At 41.9% G+C, this 14,172-nt stretch overlaps 1 protein-coding gene across 1 annotated transcript in view; it reads right to left on the bottom strand.

Annotated features, from left to right (window-relative positions):
* The window catches only part of PDZRN3 (PDZ domain containing ring finger 3), a 222,923-nt gene that overhangs the window by 192,078 nt on the left and 16,673 nt on the right, over positions 1-14,172 (bottom strand). Inside the window, exon 3 of the mRNA XM_046675187.1 lies at positions 8,826-8,933. Within this exon, the coding sequence (XP_046531143.1) occupies positions 8,826-8,933 (108 nt within the window). The remainder of the gene's footprint in view (positions 1-8,825; positions 8,934-14,172) is intronic.

Genomic DNA, 14,172 nt, shown 5'->3' with positions numbered 1-14,172 from the left:
GTTACCAGGGGAAAGCAGTGGTGTGCACAAAGGGTGAAGGGGTGCACCTACAACACGACTGACAAACAATAATGTACAACTGAAATTTCACAAGATTGTAAACTATCATAAACTTAATAAAAATAATAATACTACTCAGGGCTGGCCCAGTGGCGCAGTACTTAAGTGTGCACATTCCGCTTCGGCCCAGGGTTGGCCGGTTCAGATCCCAGGTGTGGACATGGCACCGCTTAGCAGGCCATGCTGTGGCAGGCATCCCGCATATAAAGTAGAGGAAGATGGGCACGGATGTTAGCTCAGGGCTAGTCTTCCTCAGCAAAAAGAGGAGGATTGGCAGCAGATGTTAGCTCAGGGCTAATCCTCCTCAAAGAAAAAATAATAATAATACTCTTCTTTTCTTTGGAGAATCCAACATTACAGAAACGTGACTTTAAAAATGTCAAGTCTTCCCTATAATCCCACTGCACAAAACAATTATAATAGCTATAAAATGCTGATTAGCTCAGAGTATTTTTCCTACGAAAAGACTAATATATATAAACGCCTTTAAAATAAACAAATTGCATCATGACATATGTTCCATTCTTCACCTAACTTGCATGTTTGTGGCTGATGTGTAGTGATGTCTGTTACAAAGATGTTCACTGAAAAGCTAGTTGTTTGGGTTTTTTCTGAAAAGCTGGTTTGTTAGTTTTAATGGCAAAATAGTAAGAAGAAAGTAACAACAATAGTAATAAATACATCAGTACAGTCATTAGAAAGAAATTAATACATAATGCACATTTTTTTTAAAGATAACCAGGGAGTAAAGAGGGAATATTTGGTTTCAGTTGGTCACATTATTAATTCTGGGAAGTAAGTCTCCCTGAAATAGTTCAGGGTTTTCTCAATAATCCCATAGCAGCATTATACTCTTGCTGAAACATATAAGAAGAGGAAAAGAGATCTCAGGAGTATTTTGCTGACTTCTATATTTAGCTTTGGTATTAAGTTCTGGCATCAGATACCAAAATTTTAATTTGAAATACCAATTCTTCATATTCACACTTAATAGCAAAAAACCTTTGACCTACATTATCTTCTTGATCCACCCAGACAGCGTGACAGGTAGGGGAGATAGATGGTTATGCTTGTCCCACTTGAGAGATGAAGAAATCAAGGCTCAGCATTTAGGATACTAAGACCGTAGAGTGAGTAACTGGGTAGAAACCTAAACCTGGGTCCCTGATTTAAATTTCAGGGCTCTTTCCACCTTAACATGCACCTTCTAATACTACCGAAAGCAGCTACATTTTACAAGACCATTATGTAGTTTTGCCAGGATCTTCTATTGCTGTAGTATAGGCTATTAGATGGAAGTGATAAGAATGCTCAAATAGAGAGGCAGGAGGAGGAAAAAAACCAAGATACTATAAAGGTGTTCACTTTATTTCACATCTGATGACCAAAAAGACCGACTGATACATTACTATTGAGTACACACTACACCAAGGAAAGGAGAGTCATTACTTCCAAATGATAATGCAGGCATTCCAAAAACATCACCGAAGTGAGTCCGTCTGGGGCTAGCAAATACACAGCCAAAAGGTCACCCCCTCCTCTCTTGTGCCTGTGGCAAACATCGCTCAATGTTCACCACACTCGTCCCCACTTAATCCAGACATGGTCTCAGAACCTTCCACATCATAATCCAGGTAACAACACAGGCGGCTGATGGAAACTGGTACATATGATGAAGCTCTGATCTCTGCCTCTGGAAATGGAGAGTTGAAGTCTATCACCAATAACTGGTCTTTAAGATCTGCTTAGTTTTGCAGCTAAGAATAAGTCTTCTCAACACAGCCAGAATTATACCAACTCTCTTCCATCAAAAAAGATTATTTGGGTAACTGAGGTAATTAGTTAGAGATGTCAAATTAACGCAAATACTTTTCACTTCTTAAGTGGATAACTGTGACAGAATTCTTCACTCTCCTCTGTTAAATGTGGTCAATGGGTATCAGTCACTAAAGAGGACAGCAGTAGAGCCTCATGTGTTTATTTCTAACATTACCCAAAAGCGGCTTGTGCATATGTGTGCCTGTTTAGCAATAATAAGTTTCCTGTGTATAGTTACACAAGAAATATTGAGACCTTCTTACCCCATAATGAAAATGAAAGTATAACTACAAAACACCTAGTTTATAGGCTATTATTCTCCAAAATCAAACCGAAAATAATATAGAAATATTTTAAACAACTTTCATCAACAATTTTTAACTCACTGATAACATCTAAGCAAAGATCAGAGATTTGATTCAAAGGGAAAGAGCACATTCATCACTATTTCAGAAGGGACTCTTTAGGAGTTGCAAATACTTAAAGAGAAAGGATAAAATTAACTATTCAGACTTGGAATGAAACTGGAGGTATTGATATAGGCATAGTTTATAGTTTTCAAAACATACAGAAGGATGAATAGAGAACTAGATGGAGGTGTGTTGATGATATTGTGTGTGTGTGTGTGTGTGTGTGTTCATATGTACATATTTACATTTGCTAGCTCTGTTGACTGAGAGTGCCCAGAAACAATGAAACCCCAATCATAATGATCACCCAGCACCCATATTTTGGTTTCTGAACACCATTCTTCACTAAATGGAACTAGAGCTACTTGGAGAAACAGCTGACTCCAGAGCTGGGGTAAGGAAAGCACAAGATGAGCCGGGAACACCTTGTGATTCCAGAAAGTAAGAAAGTGCTCAAAAAATCATGGAAGATGTCACAAGGATAGAGGTACCAGCTTGAAAAAGCTCCTCTGGTCAAAACTAGCCAATGTGAACGCCAAATTTTAAGAATCCATGAGTCCATACTGAAATAGATAGATAGACAGACACACAGATAGTGAGAGAAAGATAAATAGGTAGATAAAAATAGGGGAGAAAGGAACGCTCTTTCTTATAGTGGAAAGCCATCTAATAAATGTAGAAGGAATGCAGTTAGAAAATCACCATTTGTCAACTATCATAATAATCATCAATCAAAAACCCTAAGTGGATGCTAAAACCAGTGTATGAAAGTTTGAGGAGTATCAGGATATTTACAAAAACACAAGATACAAGATAAAGGAGAAAACAGGGACTTTACAGGGCAGAAACCGGGCAGATGTGACTTTAACCAAATGGTCCGAGTTAATATCAACAATAAAGGGACAAATTGATATCGCGGGACTCCCAAGACGATGCGCCAAGAAGGAGGCACCAACATTTCTGTAGTATTCCTGCCCAAAATGTATGATCTGAATGCACACTCATGAAAAAACATCAGACAAACCCAAATTGAGAGACACTACGGAAGACCTGTTTTGTACTCTTCAAAAACATAGCATGTAAGACAAAAATTAACTGTTCTAAGGGAGACTAAAGAAATATGACAACTAAACTAAACATGACAACTCAGAACATTATCTTTGGCCTAACAATAACAAATGGTGAAAACTCACTTTGCCCCACCAAGTAGCCTGGGTCTGGGAGGGAAGGCATTGTTAATCCTTTCTAGTCAACCCTGCAACCCAGCCTTGTTAGCAATGACAGACCAACTAAACCGAGAGCAAACAAAACAGAGAATGACGGATTTACACAAAAGCCTCTGAGGTTACACAGCTTCTGTGACCACATCCTTGGGTCTTCAAATCATAACACTTCCAAGATGAACACATATTTACAGAAGATTGTACAAAATAATGGTTATTGGCAACAGAGGGCTTAAGTCTCCCACTTTCACTGCATTCAGAGAATCCCACTTGCTCTCTCAAAGCAGAACAGGACACTGCATTTAACCCAGACAGTTGTTAGAGACTCCCTGAGCACCGAATGGGAGACTAGCATAACACAAAAAGGAGCCCAGGTCTCCAACCCAAGAAGCTTGAAGACAGACATAAATATCAATATGGGTGGCCTCTACAAATCTTTGAGAAAGAATTTCAGCGGAGTTGCATCGCCTGGTCGTTTAACATATATGCAAGCCATGTGGATAAAAACAATTGGCTGGAGAGAGAAACTACTATACTGATAACACAAGCCTCCAAAATGAATTTGTGGGTTTCTTTGTAGGTCTTGGTTCCCCATGCTTTTCCTGGGAAGAGCATTTCACCAAATGAGGTGTTTGTATAGCAAGTCCACTGGGCAAACAGGGAGATGCTCCAACGCTGGGGAGCCTGTGCGTTGGACATGGAGAGATGGTATGTTCCCCACATGGCCCGTCCCTGAGGGATTTTTGAGGATAATATTGACCATACGTGATTTTTCACCTTTTGCTCTCTCCTAAATAACTTACGGTAGAATTGGGTAGAATGTGATTGTTCCAGAGTCGAGTCCAGGGGTCACAGAGAAAGGTGCTATATTTGTGACAAATCCTGCTTATGTTGACTAACCCACACCTGGGGGCACGGGGAAGATTTTTCCAAAGGTTTAAACTGTTAGAAAGAACTAAAGCATAACTCCTCTAAGCAATCTAGTGGCATTAAAGTATAGGAGCATCGCATTGTCTTCAAAAGGGAGTTTAGAAAGCAGGCTGTGAGACAGAAAACTAAAACCACTGTGGTATTTATGGTTTAGAATGAGTACAAAAGGTACTACGGAGAAATTAAATTTAGTTTTCGAAATAGGAGCTGAGTAGATGTAATCAAAGGTGAGATGCGAAGTTGTGAAAAGGCCCTGGGGCAGGGAGACGACACACAAAAAATCAGAAGTCAGGGCCAGTCTGGTGGCGCAGCAGTTAAGTTCACTTGCTCCGCTTCAGCAGCCCAGGGTTTACTGGTTCAGATCCTGGGCACAGACCTATGCACTACTTATCAAGCCATGCTGTGGTAGGCATCCCACATATAAAATAGAGGAAGGTGGGCATGGATGTTAGCTCAAGGCCAATCTTCCTCGGCAAAAAATCTTCCTCAAAAAAAAAAAATCAGAAACAAACACTGAATAAGTCGGAATTTGCTGTATCTCAGTACCAGATGTGAGGTAGGATGGGCACAACAGCCTGTCTGTCCCAACCCAGGGCAGTTGGGGGCACAAGATGTGAGTGGAGAGCATGGGCTCCTCGATCAGCCAGGCTCCAAAGGTGCAGCCACGTGGGTTGGGAGGGCACTTGAACTAAGGGGGCCAAGATTCCCAGCCAAGCCCCAGGATGGGCCAGCTCAGGCTTTCTTATCGGGTTCAAGAGCCCCCAGGAAGGGAACACAGTCAGTGGCTATTATCACTTAGACAGTCAGGCTGGAAAGGAAGGGACGGAGATAACTCTGTTCCTCAGCAGCTCACCCTGCATATAAGGTTTGGGAACAAGACAAAGCTCTACCCCGTTCCTCGGGTGCCCCTATGATGCTCCGAGGGAGTGCTGGAAATCTGCAGGGGCATTTTTCACTGTCACAGTGTTTAGGGTGTGGACCAGACATGCTAGAAGTTCCACGATGCACAGAGTCCCATGCCATGAAGAATTATTCTGCTTCCAGCATAACTTTCACATATCCTGCCAGATATTTGTGAAAGTAAAATAACAAACTTGTTATAATTACCTGAGTGTAGACCCTAACTCTGTTTTACATATAAACACTAAGGGTTTTTTTGCAGTTTAAACAGACACAGATTGCACACCCATGTTCCTAGGAGCGTTATTCACGACAGTCAAAAGGTGGAAACAACCCAAGTGTCCATCAATAGAAGAACGGATAAACAAACTATGGTATACACATCTATACATACAGTGGAATCGTATTCAGCTTTAAAAAGGAAGGAATTCTGACAGAGACTACGTCATGGATGAAGCTGGAGGACATCATGCTAAGTGAAATGAGCCAGATGCAAAAAGACAAATACCGTATGACTCCCCTTCTATGGGGAACAGGGAGTAGTCAGATTCACAGAGACAGAAAGTAGAATGGCAGCTGCCAGGAGGTGGGGGGAGAGGGCGGGGGGAGTTGTTGTTTAATGGGCACAGCGTCTGAGTTTGGGGTGATGAAAAAGTTCTGGAGATGGCTGCACGATAAGGTACATGTGTTAACGCAACAGAGAGGTACACCTAAAACCAGTTTAAATGGTAAATTTTATGTTATGTATATTTTAGCACAATTAAAATCACACACACACACACACACACAGAGAAGTGTGCAAATGAAAGGAAGTCTGCACTTCTTGTGTCAGAACTTAACCACAATCTGTTCACTACTGTGGAAAGTCGAATCGTGGACAGTGCTGCTGCTCACGGTGCCTGAGTCACCAGCACCACCCTCCTGCACCCGGCAGCACGCACAGCCGGGGCATCAGGGTGAGTCTACAAGGAGGCGCAAGCACCTGGTGGCATCATGGTGTTTTCCAAGGTCACTGTGCCCGAGCATTTACATACTGATCCATACATTTTATTATAAATTATCTTCCTTTTATTTTTCTATTACATTACAGCATATATATTTTACAATTAAGTGTATATGTATATAAATATTATTTATGAATTTCATTTCACAATAGTATTGGTGGCATTTCAAAATATCTGTTAAAAAAAAAATTAAAAGAAGGTGTACGCCTGGCTGTGCTGTGGACGGGAACCCCTGCTCTGGTCTCAAGGCACAGATAGCAGCAGCAGCAGCAGAGTAACTGTTGAAGACATCGCTGTAAGGACAAGACCCATTAAGTCTCTATGAATTTCATGTAAGCACCATTTTGCAAGAATTAAAGTCCTTATGGCAAAGGAGGTCTGGGGGTAGTTTTCCCCCTCCCCTGAAAAGGAAGAAATCTAGTGGAAAACTAGAAAACCCAACTCTTCTTACTGATGAAACACACACGCACACTTAAAATAATCAAATTCGTGCCTGGTAATAAACTCAGACACAGACAAGGTGAACCAGAGAACATGTTTTCCAGTCATGGGAATCACTGCATCATGTCAAAAGAGATTAGAATTTGACTGCGAAGGGCACAGTGTGTCAAGTGCAATTACACATATATTATTTCTCTATTGTGATCATCCTTCTTTCCATCTCAACACCGGGACATGATTAATATTTACATACTATCCAAACGGGGAATATAACTTACCAGAAACCATACTGAACATTTCAAATAAAGATCACCCTTTGCCAAGAGAAAATCCTGCCCAGCTGTAGATTTCTCATTTGCAAAACATAAGAGCAATGAAATTCCATTACTTAGAGAAACTGGCTGTTCCACCAAACCCTTGGCAACGGAAGCTGTACTTATCTTTTTGAACAATAGTCTCAGATAATGTATTCTCTCAAAAAAAAGACAGTAAGTACGCATTTGAGCTCTTGAGAAAGCATTCTTGCCCAACAAATTCCTCTTAGAGAAAAATCCACTCCCCTGACCCCTGACCTGGGAAGTACAAAGACTGACCCTAAGACACGCAGCAAAAAAGTTCAAGTTTAAGAATGCTTCAAAGAGTCAACGTGGATGGAACAATGTTAATAACATCCTTAAAACAAAATCAAGTGTCCTTTTAATATGTAAGTTACCACACTGCACCCACTCCCTCAGAAAAATGACTCTTACACCCTAATTCGTTCAGTCTGTTTTCCTTGCGAGATTTAACTGTATATTTTCCTGAGGATATAAATTAGCCTGCTTTGCACATCGAGGAATTCATCCAAATGAGACTGGAAAAGCAAGCCTTTGTTCTCTGTCTTCCCAATGCTCCTTTCCCCAGGAGAAGCACATGGCCAAATTCCAGTGGGTTCCATGAAACTTCACTCACGGCTTATCTCATGGTCAGAGTTCCCACTTGGTCCAAGGTTTTGAAATGGGCCATAAAAAGACTCATGAAATACAGACGCTACACAAATGTGTTTGGAAGAACAAACAGCCAGTGGCATCCATGCTGTTTTTCCAGTTTCCGATTTAATGCACCATATTATGGCTATGGCCCACGGGTGAGTTTCTGGTGAGATTTCACATATCATCTTGGATTCTCATATTTAACTTTTTTCTACTAGGAGATCCAACAAATTTAACCCATGTATTTACTCACTACAAGAGCGATCAAAACAGTCAAAACTACCAGCAAAAGAGTTATCTGTATCAAACTGTGCAACAAGAGCCCATATAAGGAGGCATGAATATTTCTTTTCCTTTCAGCAACTTGGAGCATCCAAGGACACTGTGTGACCCTATTCCATAGTGTTGTACAGTGGGGCTGAGAGATCCACCTCTCCCAGCGTAAATCTATAAACCAGCTATACGAAAGTTTGAAATGATGAGAGAAGTACTGAAAATGAAGAAGCTGGTGGCGATGTGAGAGACCATCCTTAACATCAATCTCTGCCTGCACATCACAGGACAGTCAACTCGTACAGCTGACAACAGGCAAAGAAGACAGAGACAAAAGAGAGAACGATGCATTCGTAGAAATAATTGTGTGCTGTGAGCTCTGAGGACATTAGAACGACTCCAATGCTGACACATTTATACCCTGGTAACCAAGATGAACCGAGTCACAATTCGTAGCACAGGGATTGCTCATCTGGTTTCAACTAACATACAACTCTCCAACGGTTTTCACACAAAGCTATAACTGAAGCATCCAAACAGATGCGAGGCTGCGTGAAAAGAGCCAAATTGTGTGCATGCCACTCATGATCTGGCTTCTCTATATTTAATATAAACAAAAACTTAACACCAAGGCAATCAACACTCAATCTGGTCCCACACAATCAGAGAATCTTGCCTCCTGCGCAACCATCCACTAGTGTAGGCCTTCCTCCCCTAACAAACATCCTGTATTGAGCCGGACGAAGACGGGATGGCATTCAGCCTATTAACAGACACTGGCCAGTGTTCACATACCTCAATAATCCTGTCATGAATTTGCAGGCCTCCGTCCTTGGCTGCCGGCCCACTGTCAACTATTTTGGATACAAAGATTCCTTCACTGGACGATCCATCTTGGTTATCCTTTGGGTTAAAAAAACACATGCATGAATGTTAGGCATTAAGTTGGTCATGAAAATAAAGCTTACACTCTTAAGACAGTAATGGACTCTTGCTGGTGTCAAAAGTGGCTTGCGGTAAAAGCCATTTGTTTCCCCTAATTTCTATTTTAAACTAAAATTAACACATACGCATTGTGAAATAGTTCAAACCACACCAAAAGTCGCTGCCATTTCCCACCCATTGTCCTTCTTTCCCTATATAGCATCTATTTGCAGTTTATGCATCCTTTCCGAAACATCTGAATGTATCATTTTCCTAAACACATACCTATTCCTTTTTTATGCGTGTAAATGTGTATGCGCTCCCCATTCTTGCATACCTTGCCTCTTTCACTTAACTTTAAAAGTCTTGGAGATTTTTTCACTATTAGTGCCATCGTCTACCTTACTCCCTTAAGCAGTTGAACAGTATCCCAACACAGGGATAATCAGCACTGTTTCCAGATGTTGCTATTAGAGACAGTGCTGTCTCTAAAACCTTCCAGTATTTTGAAATATCTTTGCTGGTATATGCCTGGGGTGAATCCCTAGCAATGGAACTGTTGGGTCAAAGGACATGTACATTTGATGGAGACTGCCAAAGTACCCTTCAGAGTGTTGGTACCGACAGCTCATCAGACACGCTTTTCCCACCTCCTCACCAGCATAGAGGATTATTAAGCTTTTAAACATTCACTAATCTGACAGTGAAAATAGGTATTTTATTTTTGTTCTGATTTGCATCAGAAAAGCCCACCACCACTACCCCAATCCTAATAAATTCTGATCTCCAATCTACTCAAATCCCTTTAGATCTTTCAAAGTCCACACTGAAACTTTCTGGGAGAGAAGACAGCTCCCTGCTCAAACTCCTTCCTTTATTTAAAGTCAAAAGGCTCTAACAAGCTCATAAAAAACCCTCACAGCTTGTTCACAAACTTCTTTCCAAACAGAACTGGGATGAACTCTCTTCAAGTGTGCGGATTAAATTTCTAGCGAGATGAATTTATAAATCAAATGACACAAGCACGTATTGTTCCTGAACAAAAACATTTGAAAAGTAAGTTCAGGATATTCCACAAAAGCTCCAAGATGTACCATCATGGTAAATTCCTTGCCATAATGCCGTAAGATCTATTTCATATAATGATTTCTCTGCGTGCAAATATACAAAAAATCCATTCATTAAAAAGTAACTGTGAAAATACATTCTCCTCTTTAAACAACAACAAAAAAACCCTCTATAGTCTGAAGAGGGAAATAGAAGACTCTGAATGTGGTTAAAACCACCCCTTCAAGCACAGGCTTAGTAAGCAAGGGAAGGAAAACGCACACTCCCCACCCTTCTCTCTCCCTCTCTCTCTCTCTCTCACACACACACACACACACAATACCATGCTATAAATATAATTCAAAAGAAACCAAAACCCTAACCTAAAATGAGCATTAGGTGTTCTTCCCCACATGACAAGGATAGGTCTCTAACTGCCATCTGGATTCTATCAACACTCTTCCAAGAGAGAAGGGCCAGCAAGACTGTGGGTGCTGTGCTGGATCAGCTCTCCACCAAAGAGATCCCTGCCCAGCATCACAGCGCTCTGCACAGGCCTACTGCACACTAACCCTTTACCGTCTGAATGTCTGTCTGTCTCCTTTCCCTCTCACAGCTGCCTTCCTAACGCACTAGTCCCCACACATGTGCGGAGCTCCCCACGTGCGTATCTCGAACGTCAGTACAAAGCTGCACAACAGCTTCCAGTTCTGGAGCACATACTAACGACCGGGTAGCGGGTGCTCTACATCCACCGTTTAATCCTCACAACCACCACAAATGGAAGTACAGCCAAGCCCTGCATCACAATGACAGACCACATACACAACAGGGGTCCTATAAGAGGAGTACCATATCGTCTAGGTGTGTAGTAGGCTACACCATCTAGTTTGTGTAACTACCGTCTATGATGTTTGCACAATGACAAAATCGCCTAACAACGCATTTCTCAAAACATGTCCCCGTCGTTAAGTGATACATGACAGTACTATTACCCATTTCATAGATTAAAAACCTGAGACAAAGAGGTTAAGTAACTTACCTAAGATCAACACAGCTAAAAAGTGGCACAAGTCACTTTCAAATTAAAGATAGGCTGACTCAACGTTATCTCCCATTGAGAAAAATCTCAAAAATAGACATGAATTCAGAAGTCTAACATTCCAGACTATGGAATATTCCACCAGAGGAGCTTGAAGAGTCTCAATGGAGCACGAAGGATTTATGGACAAGCTTGAGTTCCCTAAGAGGTGATGTCAATATATCAAACAAGAGAGCTGTGTTTACTCCGATTTAACTGCTTTGCATTTCTTGGCTGGAGAAGAAGAGGCAGATAGGGGAGGGGATTTTGGCTTTAGTTCGATTTGCAGAATACTACATCGTGCACAAGTAATTTTTTTTAAGGAACTTCAGAAAGTTCAAGCAAAAAAAAAAAAACAGAGAGGAACAGGCAGGAGCAAACACCACAATTTAGGTTAAATGAAGACAGTGGCAGGGGGTGGAAAAGAATGCAAAAAATACAGAAAGCCCCAAATCAAAGAAAACCAAATCAAGTCCATGCTTGAGAGCTAGATTTTTCTCTTCAAAGATATCTCTCTATTCTTAGCGTGTTTGGCTCCTCTCCTCACACATTTTAAGTTAGAGCTATTTATCAAGGGGAACAAACATGACTTGGGATTTGTTTTGTTTTGCTGGCTTGAGAGAAGGAAAAATGGAAGGGACCGTTTTCATCCCAGGGGTACCTGATAAGGAAGAACACTTGCCAAAGGCTGAAGGGCAAAGTCTGATGCGCCAGGCTGGCTGCTGTTTCTTTAGGGATATGAGAACTAAGGAATGAATCATGTGATTTTGCTAAGAGCATTACGTATTGCATCATGCAATGAAAAGCCTTATGTCAGTGCCCCCCGGCTGGGCTTCTGTCACAACCCAACCGAGCATCTAACACAGGAATTCCTTGGGAAACACACACGTCATCTGTTCTGCGTTCTACTTCCAGCAACTAACAATGAGTGTGCAGTGTTGCTCATCTTGGTGTGGTAGCACGTTCTCAGTGACCTGCCAGATTTCCAGGCAACAATGCAGAACACATTTAGGTTTCATTACGCTATTTCAACTCATCACGACAAGTTTTAAAAAACACTATGGCAAACACATGCATATGGAATTAAATTTTCCTCCAGGGGACATGGGTGTACTTCTTGCAAAAAGACCACATAAACTGAGAACACTTAGGAATGCTACAGAATTCAGTCTGGTTTGTACTTTAATCACTTTTTTAAAAGAAAAAGAAAATAACCTAAAACATGTCCTTTGATAAGCACAAGAAAGAACCATATTCCATATTCCAGGGAGGCCGGGAGTCTCCTTTCACCCCCGGGGAGGTGCAGAAACTAAACACCATCTTCACCAGCTTTCACATATAAACATACTACTTCAACATAGTAGATTTTCCAGCAATCACAGAGCCAGAGGCACAGGGCTCCAGTTCAAGCATTTTACCAACACGGAGCTCCCTTTTCCTACAAACCCTTTGGTGTGAGACAGAGAATACAGACCTTCCTGGTTTGGGCTCTTTTGGCTGTGCGAGCTTCTGAAACAACTACGATGAAGGGAATCTTAAGTTTACTGAAGCTGTTTCTTAAAACTGGCAACATGGGTGGGGAGAGGAGGAATAATAATTATGAGAGTAAACCAAGTACAGCCAACTCTCTGTTATTCATGCTAAACGGCAAAAATGCCATTCCCATTCTGGCTGGCAGGTTGGAAAACATGGTAGGTCCCGGTCCTCTTGTTTGCTGAGGCCAATTAGAGACTCAGTCCCAGTTCACTCCCTTGCCCCCTCCCAGAGCTGGAAAGTGCCGACTCCTGGCAGCCAGGACTAAATCAGAGTAGCACACATCAGTCAACTGGTAGAAGGGAAAAGTTAAAAAATACCAACCTGACATAACTCTACAGTGTGTTAAGAATTCCACCGAGGGGCTGGCCCCGTGGCCGAGTGGTTAAGTTCGCGCACTCCGCTGCAGGCGGCCCAGTGTTTCGTTGGTTCGAATCCTGGGCGCGGACATGGCACTGCTCATCAGACCACGCTGAGGCAGCGTCCCACATGCCACAACTAGAAGGACCCACAACGAAATATACAACTATGTACCGGGGGGGGCTTTGGGGAGAAAAAGGAGAAAAATAAAATCTTTAAAAAAAAAAAAAAAAAGAATTCCACCCAGATGATGGGAGAAACACAACATGGTATGTGTGCATGGCTGGGGCTCAGCAAAGTGGGAATGCCCCCTGTCCCCCCAACCTACCTTCATTCACATGTTTTAATCTCATCCTCTAAAATGTCCTTCACGTGACTGTTTTATAAGGCAGATAATGGATTGGTTCAACAGTTTAATGACTATGTATCACCTATACTGAGCTGTCATTTCTTACAATAAACTGTGCTTGTTTATTTGTTTTTGAAACCATTGGCTTTGGCTTGGCCAAGAGCAAGGGGGATTTACCCATAATTCTCCTCGTGTCTCTCCCTTCCACTGAAGCTAGGTGTTGGCCACTCACTGCCAAGGTAGTTCAAACTCCTAACCCCAGGACTTACTGGATCAAGACTTTTCGGATCAGGACCCTGTCTTCTTCTGCAGCCTCTGTCTGACCACTTACTGCCCCCCTCAACTCTAGCCATGCTCTGCTACCAGCAGCTCCCCCAAGTCTCAATTCTGTCCCTGTTCCAGGCCTTGTATGGCCTTCCCTGGGCCCGCCTACCTTCTTTTAGGTCAGTGATCTGAAAAGATGGGTACATGCCCAAAACACGTTGGAACAACAAAAGAACATTTCAGAAATTTTACTCATACCCATTTTAGTTTCATTCTTTAAAATGCTTCCTTTTGCATGTAACTTTCAGAAGGCAGCCAACATTAGTTTAGTAGTGAATATATATATACTATTTATAGCTAACTAAATATGCTCAATTTTTTTACAGTTAAGAGAGCTCAAGTCAATATATTATATATAGACCTCTGATCTAGCAAACTCCTACTCATCCTTCAGAACTCAGCTCCAGGGCCGGCCCCGTGGCTGAGTGGTTAAGTTCATGTGGTCCCATTCGGCAGCCCAGGGTTTCGCCGGTTCAGATCCTGGGTGCAGACCTAGCACCGCTCATCAAGCCATGCTGAGGCAG

The sequence above is a fragment of the Equus quagga genome, chromosome 1, assembly GCF_021613505.1.
Source record: "Equus quagga isolate Etosha38 chromosome 1, UCLA_HA_Equagga_1.0, whole genome shotgun sequence".
Taxonomy (NCBI): Eukaryota; Metazoa; Chordata; class Mammalia; order Perissodactyla; family Equidae; genus Equus; species Equus quagga.
Note: the sequence above shows the minus strand (reverse complement) of the source record. Positions and strands in the feature narration are given on the sequence as shown.